This window comes from Amblyomma maculatum, chromosome 4 (assembly GCF_055883805.1).
Source record: "Amblyomma maculatum isolate TAMU_Amacu chromosome 4, ASM5588380v1, whole genome shotgun sequence".
In the NCBI taxonomy this organism is placed as follows: domain Eukaryota; kingdom Metazoa; phylum Arthropoda; class Arachnida; order Ixodida; family Ixodidae; genus Amblyomma; species Amblyomma maculatum.
The window spans coordinates 22,906,901-22,921,950 of NC_139347.1; the positions used below are offsets into that span (position 1 = coordinate 22,906,901).

General features: G+C 44.7%; 1 protein-coding gene across 1 annotated transcript in view; it reads left to right on the forward strand.

Moving 5' to 3' along the window:
- Positions 1 to 15,050, forward strand: part of LOC146190486 (cytosolic non-specific dipeptidase-like) — a 34,020-nt gene that overhangs the window by 7,909 nt on the left and 11,061 nt on the right. Inside the window, exons 5-8 of the mRNA XM_084600174.1 lie at positions 3,297 to 3,455; positions 6,159 to 6,316; positions 10,488 to 10,562; positions 14,159 to 14,309. Of these exons, the coding sequence (XP_084456300.1) occupies positions 3,297 to 3,455; positions 6,159 to 6,316; positions 10,488 to 10,562; positions 14,159 to 14,309 (543 nt within the window). The remainder of the gene's footprint in view (positions 1 to 3,296; positions 3,456 to 6,158; positions 6,317 to 10,487; positions 10,563 to 14,158; positions 14,310 to 15,050) is intronic.

The following is a 15,050-nucleotide window of genomic DNA, read 5'->3' on the forward strand; positions in this document are numbered from 1 at the left end:
TTTTGTTGCGACTGTAGGAAGAAGGAAAATAAAACGCACGGGCCTGCTACTGGCTCTGTAGCTAAGCTACTTTCGCGGCCTCGTGCGGACAGAGGAGAAAATAGAGAAGAAACAAAGAAGATTAAGGGGAGAGAAATACGTGCATCGTAACAGCCGTCGTCCACCACCACCCACATATAAAGACCCGCTTTAACCAAGCTGTATAAACTAACCTTCCCGGACTAGGTGTAACATGAATGCAATGGTTCTGGCAGGCTGATTCTGATATCACTCTCCCATGTGAAATGAGATGTCCGATTGTGTATCTTCTGCCAAATATGGGCAGCCATATCAGCTGCCAGCTGCCCCCTTCTAGAGACAAGCTTGTGTTTTCACGCGATAGCGTAAGGACCTCGAGTCACAGAAGAGCCAGTGTCGGTGTTGTTGTCTTTGGCTGGTGAAACGCGAAAATCTACAATGAATGAAAGAAAAGCCTGAGTAACGAGTGAGGGAAGCCGACGCCAGTCGCCAAAATTAGACTGAAGACGCTGAGCACCGAGCGAGGGATGCGGGCGCCATGCTCACGTGTCCCAACAAGCTCGTACTATGGGCAAATAACAGTGTTCTGTCATGAGTAGAAACGAATGAGAGCGCAATGAAACCGGGGTCTGGTAACGCTATCGCATACCGCTCTTAAAGCCGGAGCTTAAGCGTCCTATCAATGTTATTCGCTCACAAAGCCAATTCCGGCTTCAACGCCGAATTTTCGGTGAACGGGGCATTTACGGCTACCGCATTCGTGACGGCTGTTTCAACTCTCCAAAGCAGGATCGATTCTTTAGGTACGAATACCTACAAGAAAGCATAGGTATAGATACCGACTTGTTCATTGTTCCAACGTAGGCGGCATGATGTTCTTTGGAGAGATGCATTTCTTCAATCGTATCATCAAGTTCAGAAGTAGTAAGTAGCAAATGAAGGAACATGAGCACAGTAGAATAATGAACGAGTCATAATATGCGATCCTCCTTGTTCGGGTACTTTAACATCGTGACCTTTTGGGCTAGGTGGTGCGAATCTAACATATTGAACGACGAGAGATAGTGCGCTGTCCCGTGTACTTATTGTGTTTCTGTGTCTTTGGCTGGTTCAATATGTTGTCCGGATAGCACAATGCACGAGGACCCGAAAGATGGCTGTATGGTGACAGCGTACGCGAGGCGGGTATGCAGAATCTTCTACAGTGGCATGGTGTGCCGCCTGTGCGAAAGAATGCAACAGCCACTGCGGCCAGGGAAAGCACAGAAAAATTCTACGCGTTGAGCAATGCGAAGTAATCATGTAATTATACAGGTAATTCATAAGAAGGTAGAAGAAAAGTATCCATTCTCCGAAGGTGGAATCGGAACCCATCATGTTCGGGGTTATTATTATTTTACATTTTAGAAAGTCGTGCTCATTTTCTTTGTGACAGCCATTGCCAGCTCCGTTAGCATGAAACTTAGAACGAGCCCTTCTTTTTATAAATTTGTTTATATGGTTTGGATACAAAATTTTTGCACAGGCTGGGCAGGTAGCCTGAGGAAAACATACACATGAAAATAATTAAGGTCAGCTTAATACAAAGATGTAAGAGTTTATTAAAAAAATTACAGCGTTTCTTTAGATATCTTTAAGAGATGAACCGTGAAATCCTACTATTCCTTATCTTATCATTCGCCTCTTTCTCTTGCCTCTTCTCTTTACAGGTTTCTCTTTCCCTCTTTCTCTTGGCCTCTCATTCCAGTCATTAGTAGTTATTACTAAGCATTTAGACATTTCAAATCAATAATAGTCGTTACAAGTCATCGTTAGCTATATTGGTTATCTGTCAATATTTACTCATCATTTATTTATTTATTTATTTATTTATTTATTTATTTATTTATTTATTTATTTATTTATTTATTTATTTATTTATTTATTTATTTATTTATTTATTTATTTATTTATTTATTTATTTTATATATTTTTTACATACTGCAGCCCCTGCTGGAGCTATTGCGGCAGTGGGGCAAAGAAAAATACATGCTAGAATGGCAAGTTACAAAACAAACTTAACATGTTTACACACAGGCAGTTGATAACAAATTAGGTTTATCCATGAGATTACAAGTCGTTGTCATTTTAGCCTTAATTAGTGCCTGATACTAAGCGTTTTATCCATAAAATAGTTGTAGTCGCCACGAGACGTCTTTATACATATTAGTCATTACAATTCATTAGTAGTCACTTTTTTCATTACTACTCGTTACTAAGCTTTTTTATGAATTCTAACCAATTATATTCGTTACAATTCGTCGTTATACATATGGTTCATCACAAGTCATAAGTATTCATCACTAGTCACTATAACCTCTACCAATTACTATCACAATCAATCATTTTTTCTTTCTTTATTCTGTCTCCATATGGCAGACATTGCCTGATGACGCGTCCGACGGTCACGTCCAGTCGACACACCACGAGCCTAGAAAGGCTCTCGCCTTAACATGTTTACATGGCCAGTAGCCCAGTTCGGCTACTGCATACCGCTAATTCCGATATAAGGATGCCTTGGATCCAATATTCGATTACATCGAAAGGGAGGGGGGAGAAGGGGAAGCTCCAACCGTAGACACGAAACTACGCTGGGCTTGCCGAAGCCGCGAATAATCATTAAGGAAGTTATTGTCCGTAATGATACAATTGGAGAGCGGCTCCAACACTACAAACTAGTATGGGCTCTTTTAGACACTAATGTGTCGCATGCGCTGGACGCCGCTACTGCACGTAGAGAGCGCCGCGCATCCGTGCCACATAGATTGCCTCCTTTGCCCGGCGTGCCCCTGCGCCAATGGCCGGCGAAACCATGCTCTTCTTTTCTCATCGCACGTGCTAGATGCGTACGTGCGCTGGTGCGCCCTTGACGGTACACAATAACTTTACGAAGGAACTCCTTGAAGCAGCTTTCAGCTGCGAAACTACAGACACATTTTGATTGATAAGCATTTAAAGGCGAGAGTTTTTTTTTAGTCAGGAAATAGTGCGTTCGCAGTGGAGAGTGACCGCCGCAAGGAAAGTTGAAATTTGTAACTTGATATTGGTAACGCAGGAAATTAGGTATATTGCTACTTCTTTAGCGCCACCTGATCCGTTTTGAGCAAACAGCACTATTAGATGTACGCCTTACTCCCTTACTAGAAGAAACACTTTGAAACGTCTTACTCTCGCGTTCTCAGTCATTTCAATGACCTTTTAATTGAAGTATAACATGGACGGTCTTTGCGGCTATGCAGGAGGAGGGGTGGGTGACAGACCCGTTCTTTCCGACGGAGAATGGCGGCCGGCTATTCGGGCGAGGTGTTGCAGACAATAAAGCTGCCCTGGTCGCCTGGATTGCGGCGCTCAACGCCTACACCAAGAGTCGGGCAAAAGCCACACCTGTAAATCTGAAGGTAAGTCACAAAGGTGTCACTCATGGATGCCCTCCGGAGCGTGCCTCTGGTCAGATGCCATTTATTGGCTGGCAGATCCCGTGACGTTGCTTCCTTGATTTTTTTTTTTTTTTGTCTTCGTGTCTCCATACTTCAAACTATGTGTGATGTCGGCAGCTAAAGCGGTGTTACGTATTTCACCGCATAAACTTCGGTGATGGGAAGAGTGAATTTATCCTTTTTCTATATGTTGAGAGCATAATTATTCAAAAAAAAAGGGTTTGGAGGCTAAGGTACGCCGCGCCAAGCGCTGCGAACAACATGAACGATGAGGTAGCGGTAACATGACCTTCATCTGGTACCTACCAAGCCACGTTACACCTCTTCAATTTTGCCATTGCAATATACATCTGCGTCATAACTCCTGACATAATCAAATATTTCAAACATACACGCTGAAAGTCTGGTCCTTTTCCTATTTTCACCAAAAGCGCGGAACGAAAGGTTGAAAAGTGAACAAGACGTGAGGACATGGGCGAGGGTTGCGTGTTCGTGTCCATCGGTTCCTTCTGGTCATTCGGGTCTTTCGGCTCCTTCGTCTCGGTTCTGGTTGGCCTGTCTGTTCTCCTTGTCTTCAGGTTCGGGCTGGGGGCTTGAGGTGATAGTTGGTCAGGTCTGGGCTTGAAAGGCTGGGGCGAAGCTGTTCGGTGATGTCCCTGGGCCCTCGGTCGATGGACCCGGCTTACAGATGGCGTCGATGCTCGAAGGCAAGGATGGGGATGACGTACTCCTCACCTCCACCAAAATGTTAAGTGGTGACAAACAAAGAGGACGGCGCAACATGGCGACAGGATGAACAATGATTTAATGTCTGGCCTAGCGCGCGGGCTCCTCTCGCGCCACTGCCGATGTTCTTCGCAACGATATCATATTGCGATCATATTTTTTTTCCTTTAGGCACACAGCAGACATATATACACAATCTTACCTTCCTCATCGTATGGAAGTTCACAAATAATCTTGAGCCCTTCAATATATGTGTTCGTTTTTATATGTTTTCTTCAAACGAGGGTGACACGTGACGTAAGATTAAGTGTAAGGGAAAGCTGGGACGATTAGTAACTACACGTTGTAAAGTTGTAAACTTAGCACCTCATAACACTTTCAGTGTACGAGCACAAGCGTAGACCTCCTTACCCCTGTGCCACCTTGAAAAAGCCATAATTCATAACTTATGATGCATTTACTTTTTTTCTAAGCGCGCTTGTATAGAATAGTAGAGATAACATTAACATCATTTTAAGGGTCAACTTACAACTTTGCTGCTCAAATATGCTCCCACTCCTTACCAGCGGCAGCTTGGATTTTTATACTTAAACCTAATGAACCATTCTTCACAGCTCTGCCACCGAACCATCACTAGCATTTAGTTAGCGTTCTACAACCGATCTGTATTTTTTACGTCCCTATATATATATATATATATATATATATATAGTTGTGATGTATGGATGCGAGAGTTGGACTGTGAAAAAGGCTGACCGCCGAAGAATTGACGCGTTTGAATTGTGGTGCTGGCGAAGACTCTTAAGAGTTCCTTGGACTGCCAGAAGATCAAATCAGTCGATGTTGTCGACCATAAACCCTGACTGCTCATTGGAGGGTCAAATTCTAAAGTTAAAGCTCAGCTACTTTGGTCATCTGATGAGAAGAGAGGAGTCGCTGGAGAAAGATTTGATGTTGGGAAAGGTTGAGGGTCGCCGGAGAAGGGGTAGGCAGCGAACGCGATGGTTAGATGGCATTCTCGAGGCATTGCAGATGAAGCTATGTGATGTTAAGAAGATAGTGAGAGACCGGAAAGCGTGGCGTGACATGGTCCATAGGGTCACGAAGAGTCGGACACGACTGAACGCCTGAACTGAACTGATATATATATATATATATATATATATATATATATATATATATATATATATATATATATATATATATATATATATATATATATATATATATATATATATATATGTGTGTGTGTGTGTGTGTGTGTGTGTGTGTGTGTGTGTGTGTGTGTGTGTGTGTGTGTGTGTGTGTGTGTGTGTGTGTGTGTGTGTGTGTGTGTGTGTGTGTGTGTGTGTGTGTGTGTGTGTGTGTGTGTGTGTGTGTGTGTGTGTGTGTGTGTGTGTGTGTGTGTGTGTGTGTGTGTGTGTGTGTGTGTGTGTGTGTGTGTGTGTGTGTGTGTGTGTGTGCGTGCGTGCGTGGGTGCGTGTGTGCGTGCGTGTGTGCGTGTGTGTGTGTGTGTGTGTGTGTGTGTGTGTGTGTGTGTGTGTGTGTGTGTGTGTGTGTGTGTGTGTGTGTGTGTGTGTGTGTGTGTGTGTGTGTGTGTGTGTGCGTGCGTGCGTGCGTGCGTGCGTGTGTAGTGAATTCTCGTTGTGAAGCCTGATAGAAACAGAAAGTGTATATATTAACTGACTGCTCTAAAAACCAACGGTACTTTCACTACACAGTAAAAAGCTTTTAAGAAGTGCAGATTTCACCTTTCTTTCGCAAAAAAGAAAAAAAGGTAAATAGCGTTTTGTGGTGCGTGTCCTTAATTTGTCCTTACTCCACCGCGCTATGTGCATGAATGCTAGACATGAGACTTTTCGCGTAGACACCATTGCAAAACATTATTTTACGTGCCTTTTGCTTTCAACCTATTGCACCATCCTGGTATTCACGCAGTTCCTAATGGACAGCACGGAAGAGATCGGTTCTCCTGGCCTTGGACGCTACCTGGCAGCGAACGGCAAAAGCGACTTCTTTAGTGACATCAACTTCGCATGTATATCGGACGGTTTCTGGCTGACCGCCCACACGCCGTCCATTACGTATGGCCTCAGGCAAGTCAGCTTCAATAGCATTTCATGTACAATGTTCAAAGCGACAGACCTTCCACTGCCCAGAAGTTCTGACCGCTGTTCACGTTTTCCTAATGCGTTTCATGTGCATAGACCTCTGGGAAGGCCTATTCGCTATATAGTTTTTAGTGATGATCCTTATATTACCTCGGGAGGATGCATCTTTTCAGTGCGTAGAGGGAACATGATGGCTCGCGCTGAAGAATTCTTGCTCTTTGAAATCTAGGGCTTATAGGGCTTCTCCGAGGGTTCGCCAACGTTTTAAATGCGAGATTGCTCTATGAGCCGTTTTAATAATAAGCTTGGACAAAATGTTTCGTATGTAGCGCCTTGTGGTGCAACCTCAGCGCTAGTCCGGAACATTTTCCTAGAACGGCATCAGTGTGTTCCCAATATGTGGAAGAACACCAGCAAGGAGCGTAAGAATAAAATCAGTACAAAAGACATGGTGACAACCGTGGATAAAGTTAAACTGGAGAATCGGCTCTACCGATGAGAATGGCGCATTTGTTCTACGAGCGAATACGCGTCCTGGCGCGTCCAGTAAATGACATCCAGATCCGATCTTTATTGCCTAACACGATCTGTCGGGCTAGTTGGTAACGATCCATATGTATCAGCAGCGCAAACACAATCAGAGGAAAAGAAGAATAGGATAGGACAGAGCGCTGACTTTATTGCTTAACTTTATTGCCTGCAGGACAAGATGTCAAACTTAGACCGGTATAAAACCTTATATCAGTACACATAAATAGCTAAGACGTTGTCAGCTTTCCCACTAACTATCAGAAATGCTGGCTCCGAGAAGGCATTCAAATTGTCGTGAGGCTAAAGAGCAGCTGAAGAACACATATTTCGTATAACCAAGATTACAGCGAAAGCGGCGGCGGCGGCACTCCCGTGTAAACGCTCCCCACGCCTTTGGTAATCGTCTTCGCAGCCATGATGCTACTTCGCGCACGGTATTCAGCATATTATTCACGCGACTAGTGGACTAAATGTAGAGCGAACTGCGGAGTATACCAACCTGGCAATGTTGATGGTCGCACGCGTTGCAGATCAATCACAGTGCATACAGTGCGATTCGGTGCATGGAATGATGCTGCGCCGCAATTCAGTATTGCTAGTTAAATATTTCCTAACTCGCTTGGGAAGTTTAAGCGACTGTTACACATATTTAGAAGGTTGGTCAAAGTGGTGGCGAGCCCTACCGAGCAAGGCGTGAAATATTTACAGGAATACAGCTGAAAAAAAAAAAGAGCCCAGACGAGAAAATGCACCCATTTTAAATTTAAAAAAAAATATATGTTACTCACATACAAACGAAATTCTTTATCCCTTTCAGCATCTTGTTTAACACACGATGGTGGCATCAGGCTGAAGCTGGCACACGAGACAGCGGTAGATAGCATGGTGTGGATCACGCTGCGTGCTTGCTTAACTATTGCACCTAGTTGGCAGAATAACTGAAGGGAGTTAAGCATGTGAAAGTGTACGGTTTTCGTCGCTGTGTTGTTTTTCTTTAGAGCGAAGGTCAGCACGCTTTCGCAATAGCGTTGGCTTCTCTGGTGGTGTCGGGTGTCCGCTTGAACGCCAGGAAATTGCCTCTTAACAGCCGACTGCTCCGAGAATCGAGTTTCTTGCGCGCTATCCACCGACCAGCACACAATAAATGCTATCCACTACAGCGCGCAGATGAAAAGGATTATACAAGCTGCGAATTGTAAAATAAGATAACGTACAGCAGATGAAAGCATGTGAAACTATCGCAAAAACCAATCAGACTTTTATCGCTCAAATTTTGCAAACTGTAAAAAAATACAATGCTAAATTTTCTTTTCCTGACCTTTATTGTTAAATATGATTGCATTTTAGTGTCTTTTAATTCGTACGCACAGCCCACGTACTTTGCGGAACGCTATGGCATGATCGCATACGTGCCACAGAAAGACTTATAGTAGCGCGGAAGCGCATACCTACGCAGGGGTCGAAACCTAACACGGCAAGCGCAGTGGCCTGCGTAGTGCCATCTCGCAGCCATCCAAAAACTGAATTTTCCAGCGCAGGAACTCCTGCTTCTTTGTTTTTCCAACAGGCGAGAGATGGAACCCATGCTGCAAAGGTGCTGCTTTGGTTCGTCGTTGTTGCAGAGGATGAGGATATAATGAATAACTTTGGTCGAATAGGGACACTGCCCCCTTCAAACGTAGTAGAAAGAAAAAATTACAATACAGCCCCGTGCAAAATTGAAATACGAAGAAGCAAGCCGTTTTTCCGAAAGAAACGATGTCATGTCAAAGCATTTTTCTGAGTTCACAGTGCGCCTATAATGTCATCATTCAGTGCAAAGTAACTATGAACCTCGGAGAATACATTGCAAAACTATATGAAGCCTCATTAAAGAGGCGGAGTATATTTAAAATGCCACGAAACGTATGCCGTAAACGTCGGGAGCATGGCCCATGGAAACATATGCAAAGAAAGCTTACCAAAATAATTTTCCGGTTCAGGCCAGCACCAGTGAGCACGGCAGATGGTGAAAAATTAGCGAATTGTTTGAAGAAAAAGTATGACAAAATATGCTACAGCCTTTTTGGAGCCAAACAATATTTAACGCGCCTCAATAAGTCTGCGTTGTAAAGACGTATACATAAGCCTGAAATCTGGCTGTCCGCTCTTCCGAGAGCTTCAACGTTCCCTCTTAAATGCGGCCGCTCAAATTATAAAAGCTTTTAAGCATAAGGTAGTCATCACTCGGCACGAAAAACAAACCATGCACAGCAGCAGACGACCAACAGTACGTCTGCTCACACGAATATCGTTCGCGGTCGCCGGCGTCGTCTGCGATCGAATAGAGCTTCGGCTTCGCCACCGTCTGCTACAATGGACCGTTCTCTTCCGACGTTTAAAAATGCTTTTTGAATGTAGTTTTGTCTATGAGCTGCTTACTTTGAATGACAAGTACTAAGAAAATTTAGTACATACGGCAGCTGTACGTATACGAGAAGCTTCCGCGATTGGGAGAAGCACCCAGCGCATAGCGAGCGTGTATGCGGTATGTGCGGCTTCACAACACATATTTTAGCGGTGTTTATAAATAGATTACCCGCAGAATGACTTAGAATATTTTGTCACACATTTATTCAAATCACACGCCAACTTTTATTGATAGGCAGTGAGCATTGGCACTGTACTAAACGTGAAAGATACTGCAGTAAGCTGTGTTAACATGTTTCCGAAGGGCCCTAACAACTCGTACTCCTATAAGTCTCACAGCGTTACATTCCGTCTTTGAAATTCCGTCTTTGAACATTCCGTCTTTGAAATTGCATTGAATATTTTCAGTCTGTTCTAGTATGTTTGTAGTTGCTCTATACCAAAAAAAAAACATCATAGCTGACCCGTGAAGACATCAAACGGCTTTGAAAACTTTCGCTTCTACATATTCTCATGGATGGTAAGCCAATACATTTCACCCCCAGTCTTCGGCGGGATCGCGAGCGCCTCATTTGTTTGTAAACACGGCGTTTGTCAATAGGTGTAAAGCCCCATGGGAAACAGTACTTACTGCTTCAGGTTTCAGCGATCCTGGCGACGAAATACACCAGCTAGAAGTTGGAGCGTTCGCGCAGTGTATTCATAGAAAACAATTGGTGCGTCGCATAAGGCACAATTTGCAATTCGTGCCCTCTACTGCGGGGCAACCAATGAATTCGAAATTTTTACTTCTCGCGAAACGCCAAATAAATTTAAAAAAAAAAAAGAAACAAATGTGCTGCGTGTATCATGCGCGGCTATATAACCAAACGCGTCTGTCGAGCCTTCTCATACACGAGAGCAACACGGTTCAGCGAACGCACGCAGAGGTAGGAATTTCTGCGCTTGCAAGCAAAGTATACGCAGTACGCAAGAATCGTGCTGCGTATGACGCATGCGCAGTAAGCAGCACGCAGGCCGCCTGCGTACGCAAGGGTTGTGCGATTGCTTACATACGCAGTACTAAAACTCTCTAATAAAGACGCACGTTCTGCGAGAGGATTGTGCGCACCCCGCAAATATACTATCCAAACCATTCTGTGCGCTGTAATGACATGTATTCTCGGCTCACAGTGGCGTGAAATACGATAGCATGTATTTTGTTTGCTATTTTCAGAGGAGTATGCTACTTCCAGGTAGAGGTGACCGGAGCCAGGTCAGACCTGCACTCTGGCATCTACGGTGGCACAACGTAAGTCCAGCGTGCTTGTGGAAATCAGCATGCGTAATGATGCGTCATGTTGTAAAGACGCGGGTGACATGTCTGCACGCCAGTGTCGACAAGTTCACTTCCCGGAAACATGGACCAAATTTCAATCTTCACAACCCCACAGAGTAGAACCTCGCCTAACGCCAATACTGCTGAGGTTAGCCAGGAAACCGCCTCTAGCTCGGTTTCGCCCAGTACAGAACCAACAGGCCCTCCTCAACCCACGTGTGCCGCAACAGTAGCAACTTCTACTTCTCTTCCTGCGCCCCGTAGACGCACACATGAAAAGAAACTTTCCGCGAGGTTCCAAGACTGTGTAATGCATTAGTGAACTTTAACCATTGGCCATCATTGTTTTAAGCGCGGCTAAAATGTGATAAAGACAAAGTGTGGTTGCACGAGCGCACGCGGAGAGAACGAGGAATTGGAGAAAGAATTCAGAACGGTTGTAGAGCAGTCGATTGCTTCGTTGCTGTCACCTTTACGATACGACATTGAAGTACGGTTGTTTTTCTGTTTCCACAGCGAAATACATGACGGAAAGTGTTAGGAACATTCCAACAAAGAAAAAGAACATACATTTTACCTACTGGAGCCTTTAATTTCTAATAAACGAATAGGGTATGCTTAGGACCGTAAGCCCTCATCATGCTTGGCGATTTCTCTCGGTTTTTGCCGGCTCCAAATACAAGGTGGCATATGTATCACGTGAGTTCGAAAATTTTCTAAGACCGAATCAGTATTCAACATGCTGGATTGCCGCCTTTCGGGAACAATCCCCCTTCGTTCCTTTTAAAGTCAGGTTTTCTCCGCAGTAGTTACCATTAACTATCCAGAAATGACGCTAGAGTCGTGGCTGCACAAGCGCCACCGGCGGCTTCGTCACTGCGCACGCAAAGAAAGTCAGAGGCCTTGGCATCAGAACTCGACACGAACAGACTCAGCCTCGCGGGACTCCGCAGCCACTGATGAGGCGAAGTCTCAGGGGACTTTTCCAGCTTGCAGGATCTGTCTGGCCTTGGAGTTTATTCCCTGCCCTAGCGTGGGCGAACATCCGCCCGTAACCTTGCTGGCGAACCGGACGACCTTTTCATTAGCGTATGTTATTGCTTGCTGATGTTTTTATTACAGCAATAAATCCCTATTTCTTTTCAGCACGTGTTGTTCCTTTGTTCCCAAAATCACGGCCCGCCGTGGTCGGCATGTGCACGGAGAGCACGCAATCGCGATATTAGGATCGGTGGTTTGGACAGTCAGCCGCGACAAAGCGGGGAAAACGTAATTATTCCTCTAATAAAACCCCACCACCCAAGCAATACATGACGTTAGTCCTAAGGTCAACCCCGTGTTACGTGGGGCCACCCAAGAAATCGGCAACCCCATTACCCTCCTGGGTTAGAAGTGGTGCCGTCCATGATGACACCACCACGCGTTGCAAGTTTGCCCCTAGCGCGCGCGCGGCCGCTGGGCTAGTACTTATCCCCTATGCTGTCATTCCGCTATATATATGCCAGCCGTTTTTGTGTGAAAACAATATAGTGTGCGTAGAAGGCCTTCTTTTATTACTGTACCATCAACTCCTGAGGAGGCAACTAATTTTGAAATATCAGCAATATTTGATATGGGTCCGTAGATCTTCACACGCAGAAGACAAATTTTGGTGCCAACCTGATCACCTTTCTTAATTGATTTGATGATTATGTTTGCTTGACGTTTTGATCACATAGTTACAAGCCCGAGCGCGGTGTCTTGCGTTTTGAACAGTAGCGTAATGTTGGGGTAGCTTAAGTGTGGCATTTTAACGTCCCACTTTGTCTCAATATTTGGTGCTTCGCATGCCCCCCCCCCCCCCCCTCACCATTTGTTGTAATGCTTCTTTATTTTGAGATTTCGGCCCTCCACAGTGCTACGTATTGAATGTTTAAACTAACGATGGGTGAAACGTGAAGCTTCTTTATTGCTGGTTATCAGTCCTAGGGCTTTACTGCTGTGGTTATCTTTAGTGACCACAAGGCACAATCTTTTTGAAGCGTTGCTGTTAGTCTTTACTCAGGTAGCACGCAAAGCTTTCATTTTGTAAATGTGTGCAATGCAGGTTAAATAATATGAGCAGCAGGCGTCGAGCACATTATTCAGCGCCACAACCAGCAAAAAGGTTTCATCTATAGCACAACGATATCACGAGGTAATAACCATGATAACACATACAAACATTTTAGTATCAGTATTAATGTGGAACACCCTCGTGAGCTGTAGGAATATTACTGCAGGACTGTTAATGCAGGAATGCATTTAACGCCTACAGTTTAACCTGCTTTTGTCCGTCATGGGTTTCGTCCACCAAGGCAAAACAATGTCAATAAGTGCACTAGCGACTATTACAGGTGTTTTTTGAATTGCTCGTTTGTTACTGTATTATCAAAAAACATCAGATGAAAGGATACGCACTGTGAATAGTATTTTTGATTAACTTCATTCAAAAACGACATTGCGAAGACACCAGATTGTCAGTTTGGGACAGGTTCAGCACGTACGCAGAGACACCGTGGTCGGCACCTAATTAAACCAGTGGCGCCATTTATCAAACGGGTTTCAAACTGCATTCTTGTTCGAATTGCGATAATAGCGCCAGACGGGGCCACGTTACCAAAAAGTGGCCGTATACTCGGCTTGCACTTGAACGACCAGTGTTGCCTTCTTGACTCCATGCTGTCATTTCCGCAGTTTTATTTTACAACACTAAATTTTCTCCTTTCGGTTGTCCCACACATCAGCTGCCCCAAGCTATGACCTCACATAATGACGTCGTCTTCGGAGAAACCTTTCACGAGTGCTGCTGCCGATCGCAGAGATGATTGCCTTGATAAGCCACATGTGCATGCATAGGATAGACGAGAAGCAAGGACAACAACGCCTTCAAACACGACAAGCGAGAGGTTTGAAACTCAAAGAGCAGCGCGAACAAAAAGCCTTCGGAACCAACGAGCGAGAGCGCCTACTGTAGATGTCGGCGATCAGCGAGACCAAGAGCGCCTTCCCAAGATGCAGGCGAGAGCCCTCGATAGACAGCTAAGCGAGTATTACACACAAGCACTGCGCAAGGACCTGACACTCTCCTCATCATTTTCCACATGTTTAAATAATGTCGACGCTAATATTTCACAGTTGTCAGTATTCATGCGCGAGCTAATAGAATCTAATGTTACTAACTTACTTCAGGCCACTACCAGAAGTGCATTTTGCATTGATTACATCGTTGCACGACTCGTCGGTGTAACCGTGCACGAATTATGTGTGTTATCACATGCCGTTACTCGCTCTCCTGGCCGCGACTGCACCTAAGACATGCGTTATAAAACCACGTTTCCTCAAAACCTGTACTTTCCGTAAACAGAACATGGGTCAACACGAATGAATTCCTGCAGTGAAATTCCTGCAGTGAAAGCGTAGCATGGATTTTACAGCCAATTTTTTTATCTCATCTTTCGATGCATGGCTAGGAAAAGAACTTCAGCGTGTTCTACGTGTAGAAAAACATCTGAAGGCTATCGCACTGTAGTTCTGTGTGCGCAATGCAGGATGGAGGCAATGTCTGACCTCGTCTACCTCCTGGACAGCATCATGGGTCCTCGTGGCCACATCACCGTGGAAGGCATCTACGACGACGTTGCTCCCATAACGGACTTCGAGTGGAAGTTTTATGAACGTGTAAATTTCGACACGGTGAGCGTCTGAAATCACAGACAAACACGATAAGCCGAAATCTGGACAGTTAGGTAACATAATGCCAATATGCCTTTGAACCACAGACCACGAGTGTGGATGGACGTACGAAATAAACATTATTGTGCCGTCGGTGGGTTTTCTGAAGCTCACGCTGATTTTTAATTTTAGCATTTAATACACGTAAGGCAATGATGAAAATGCCTTTAAAAGTGGTAGTATTTTAGTACCAGTGTTGTCGTGACAAAACCTCTAGTCTAGTTGGAGTTGAGGGATAGTGTTGTCTTGTTATATCACATCGGAAGAAGGCGGTTGGAGTAGTGTGGAAGCTCAGCCATATGTCATACATAATATCGTGTCCGGTGCCCTTACTGACCCAGCTATTGAGACGCGGTGGGTCAGCGGTTATGGCGCTTGATTGCTGATCCAAGGACGAGGGATCGGATCCTGGCCGCGGCAGCCTGTTTTCGATGGAGGCGAAAAGCAAGACTTCCATGTGTTGTGCGATGCCAGTGCACGTTAAAGAACCCCAGATGGTCGACAATTCTATTGCCCTCCCTTGCGGAGTCTTTCATAGCCTGAGTCGCTATGGAACGTTAGACAGCCTTAACTAAACTGTATATTTTTACTTTTGTTATGAAGTTTTGATACAAATTTTATAGATAAATTTTCTTTTAGTTTAGATGCCAAACCCGTATGGTAAATCCCGACCTTAACAAGAGTGCATGCAATCTCTTAACCACAGGA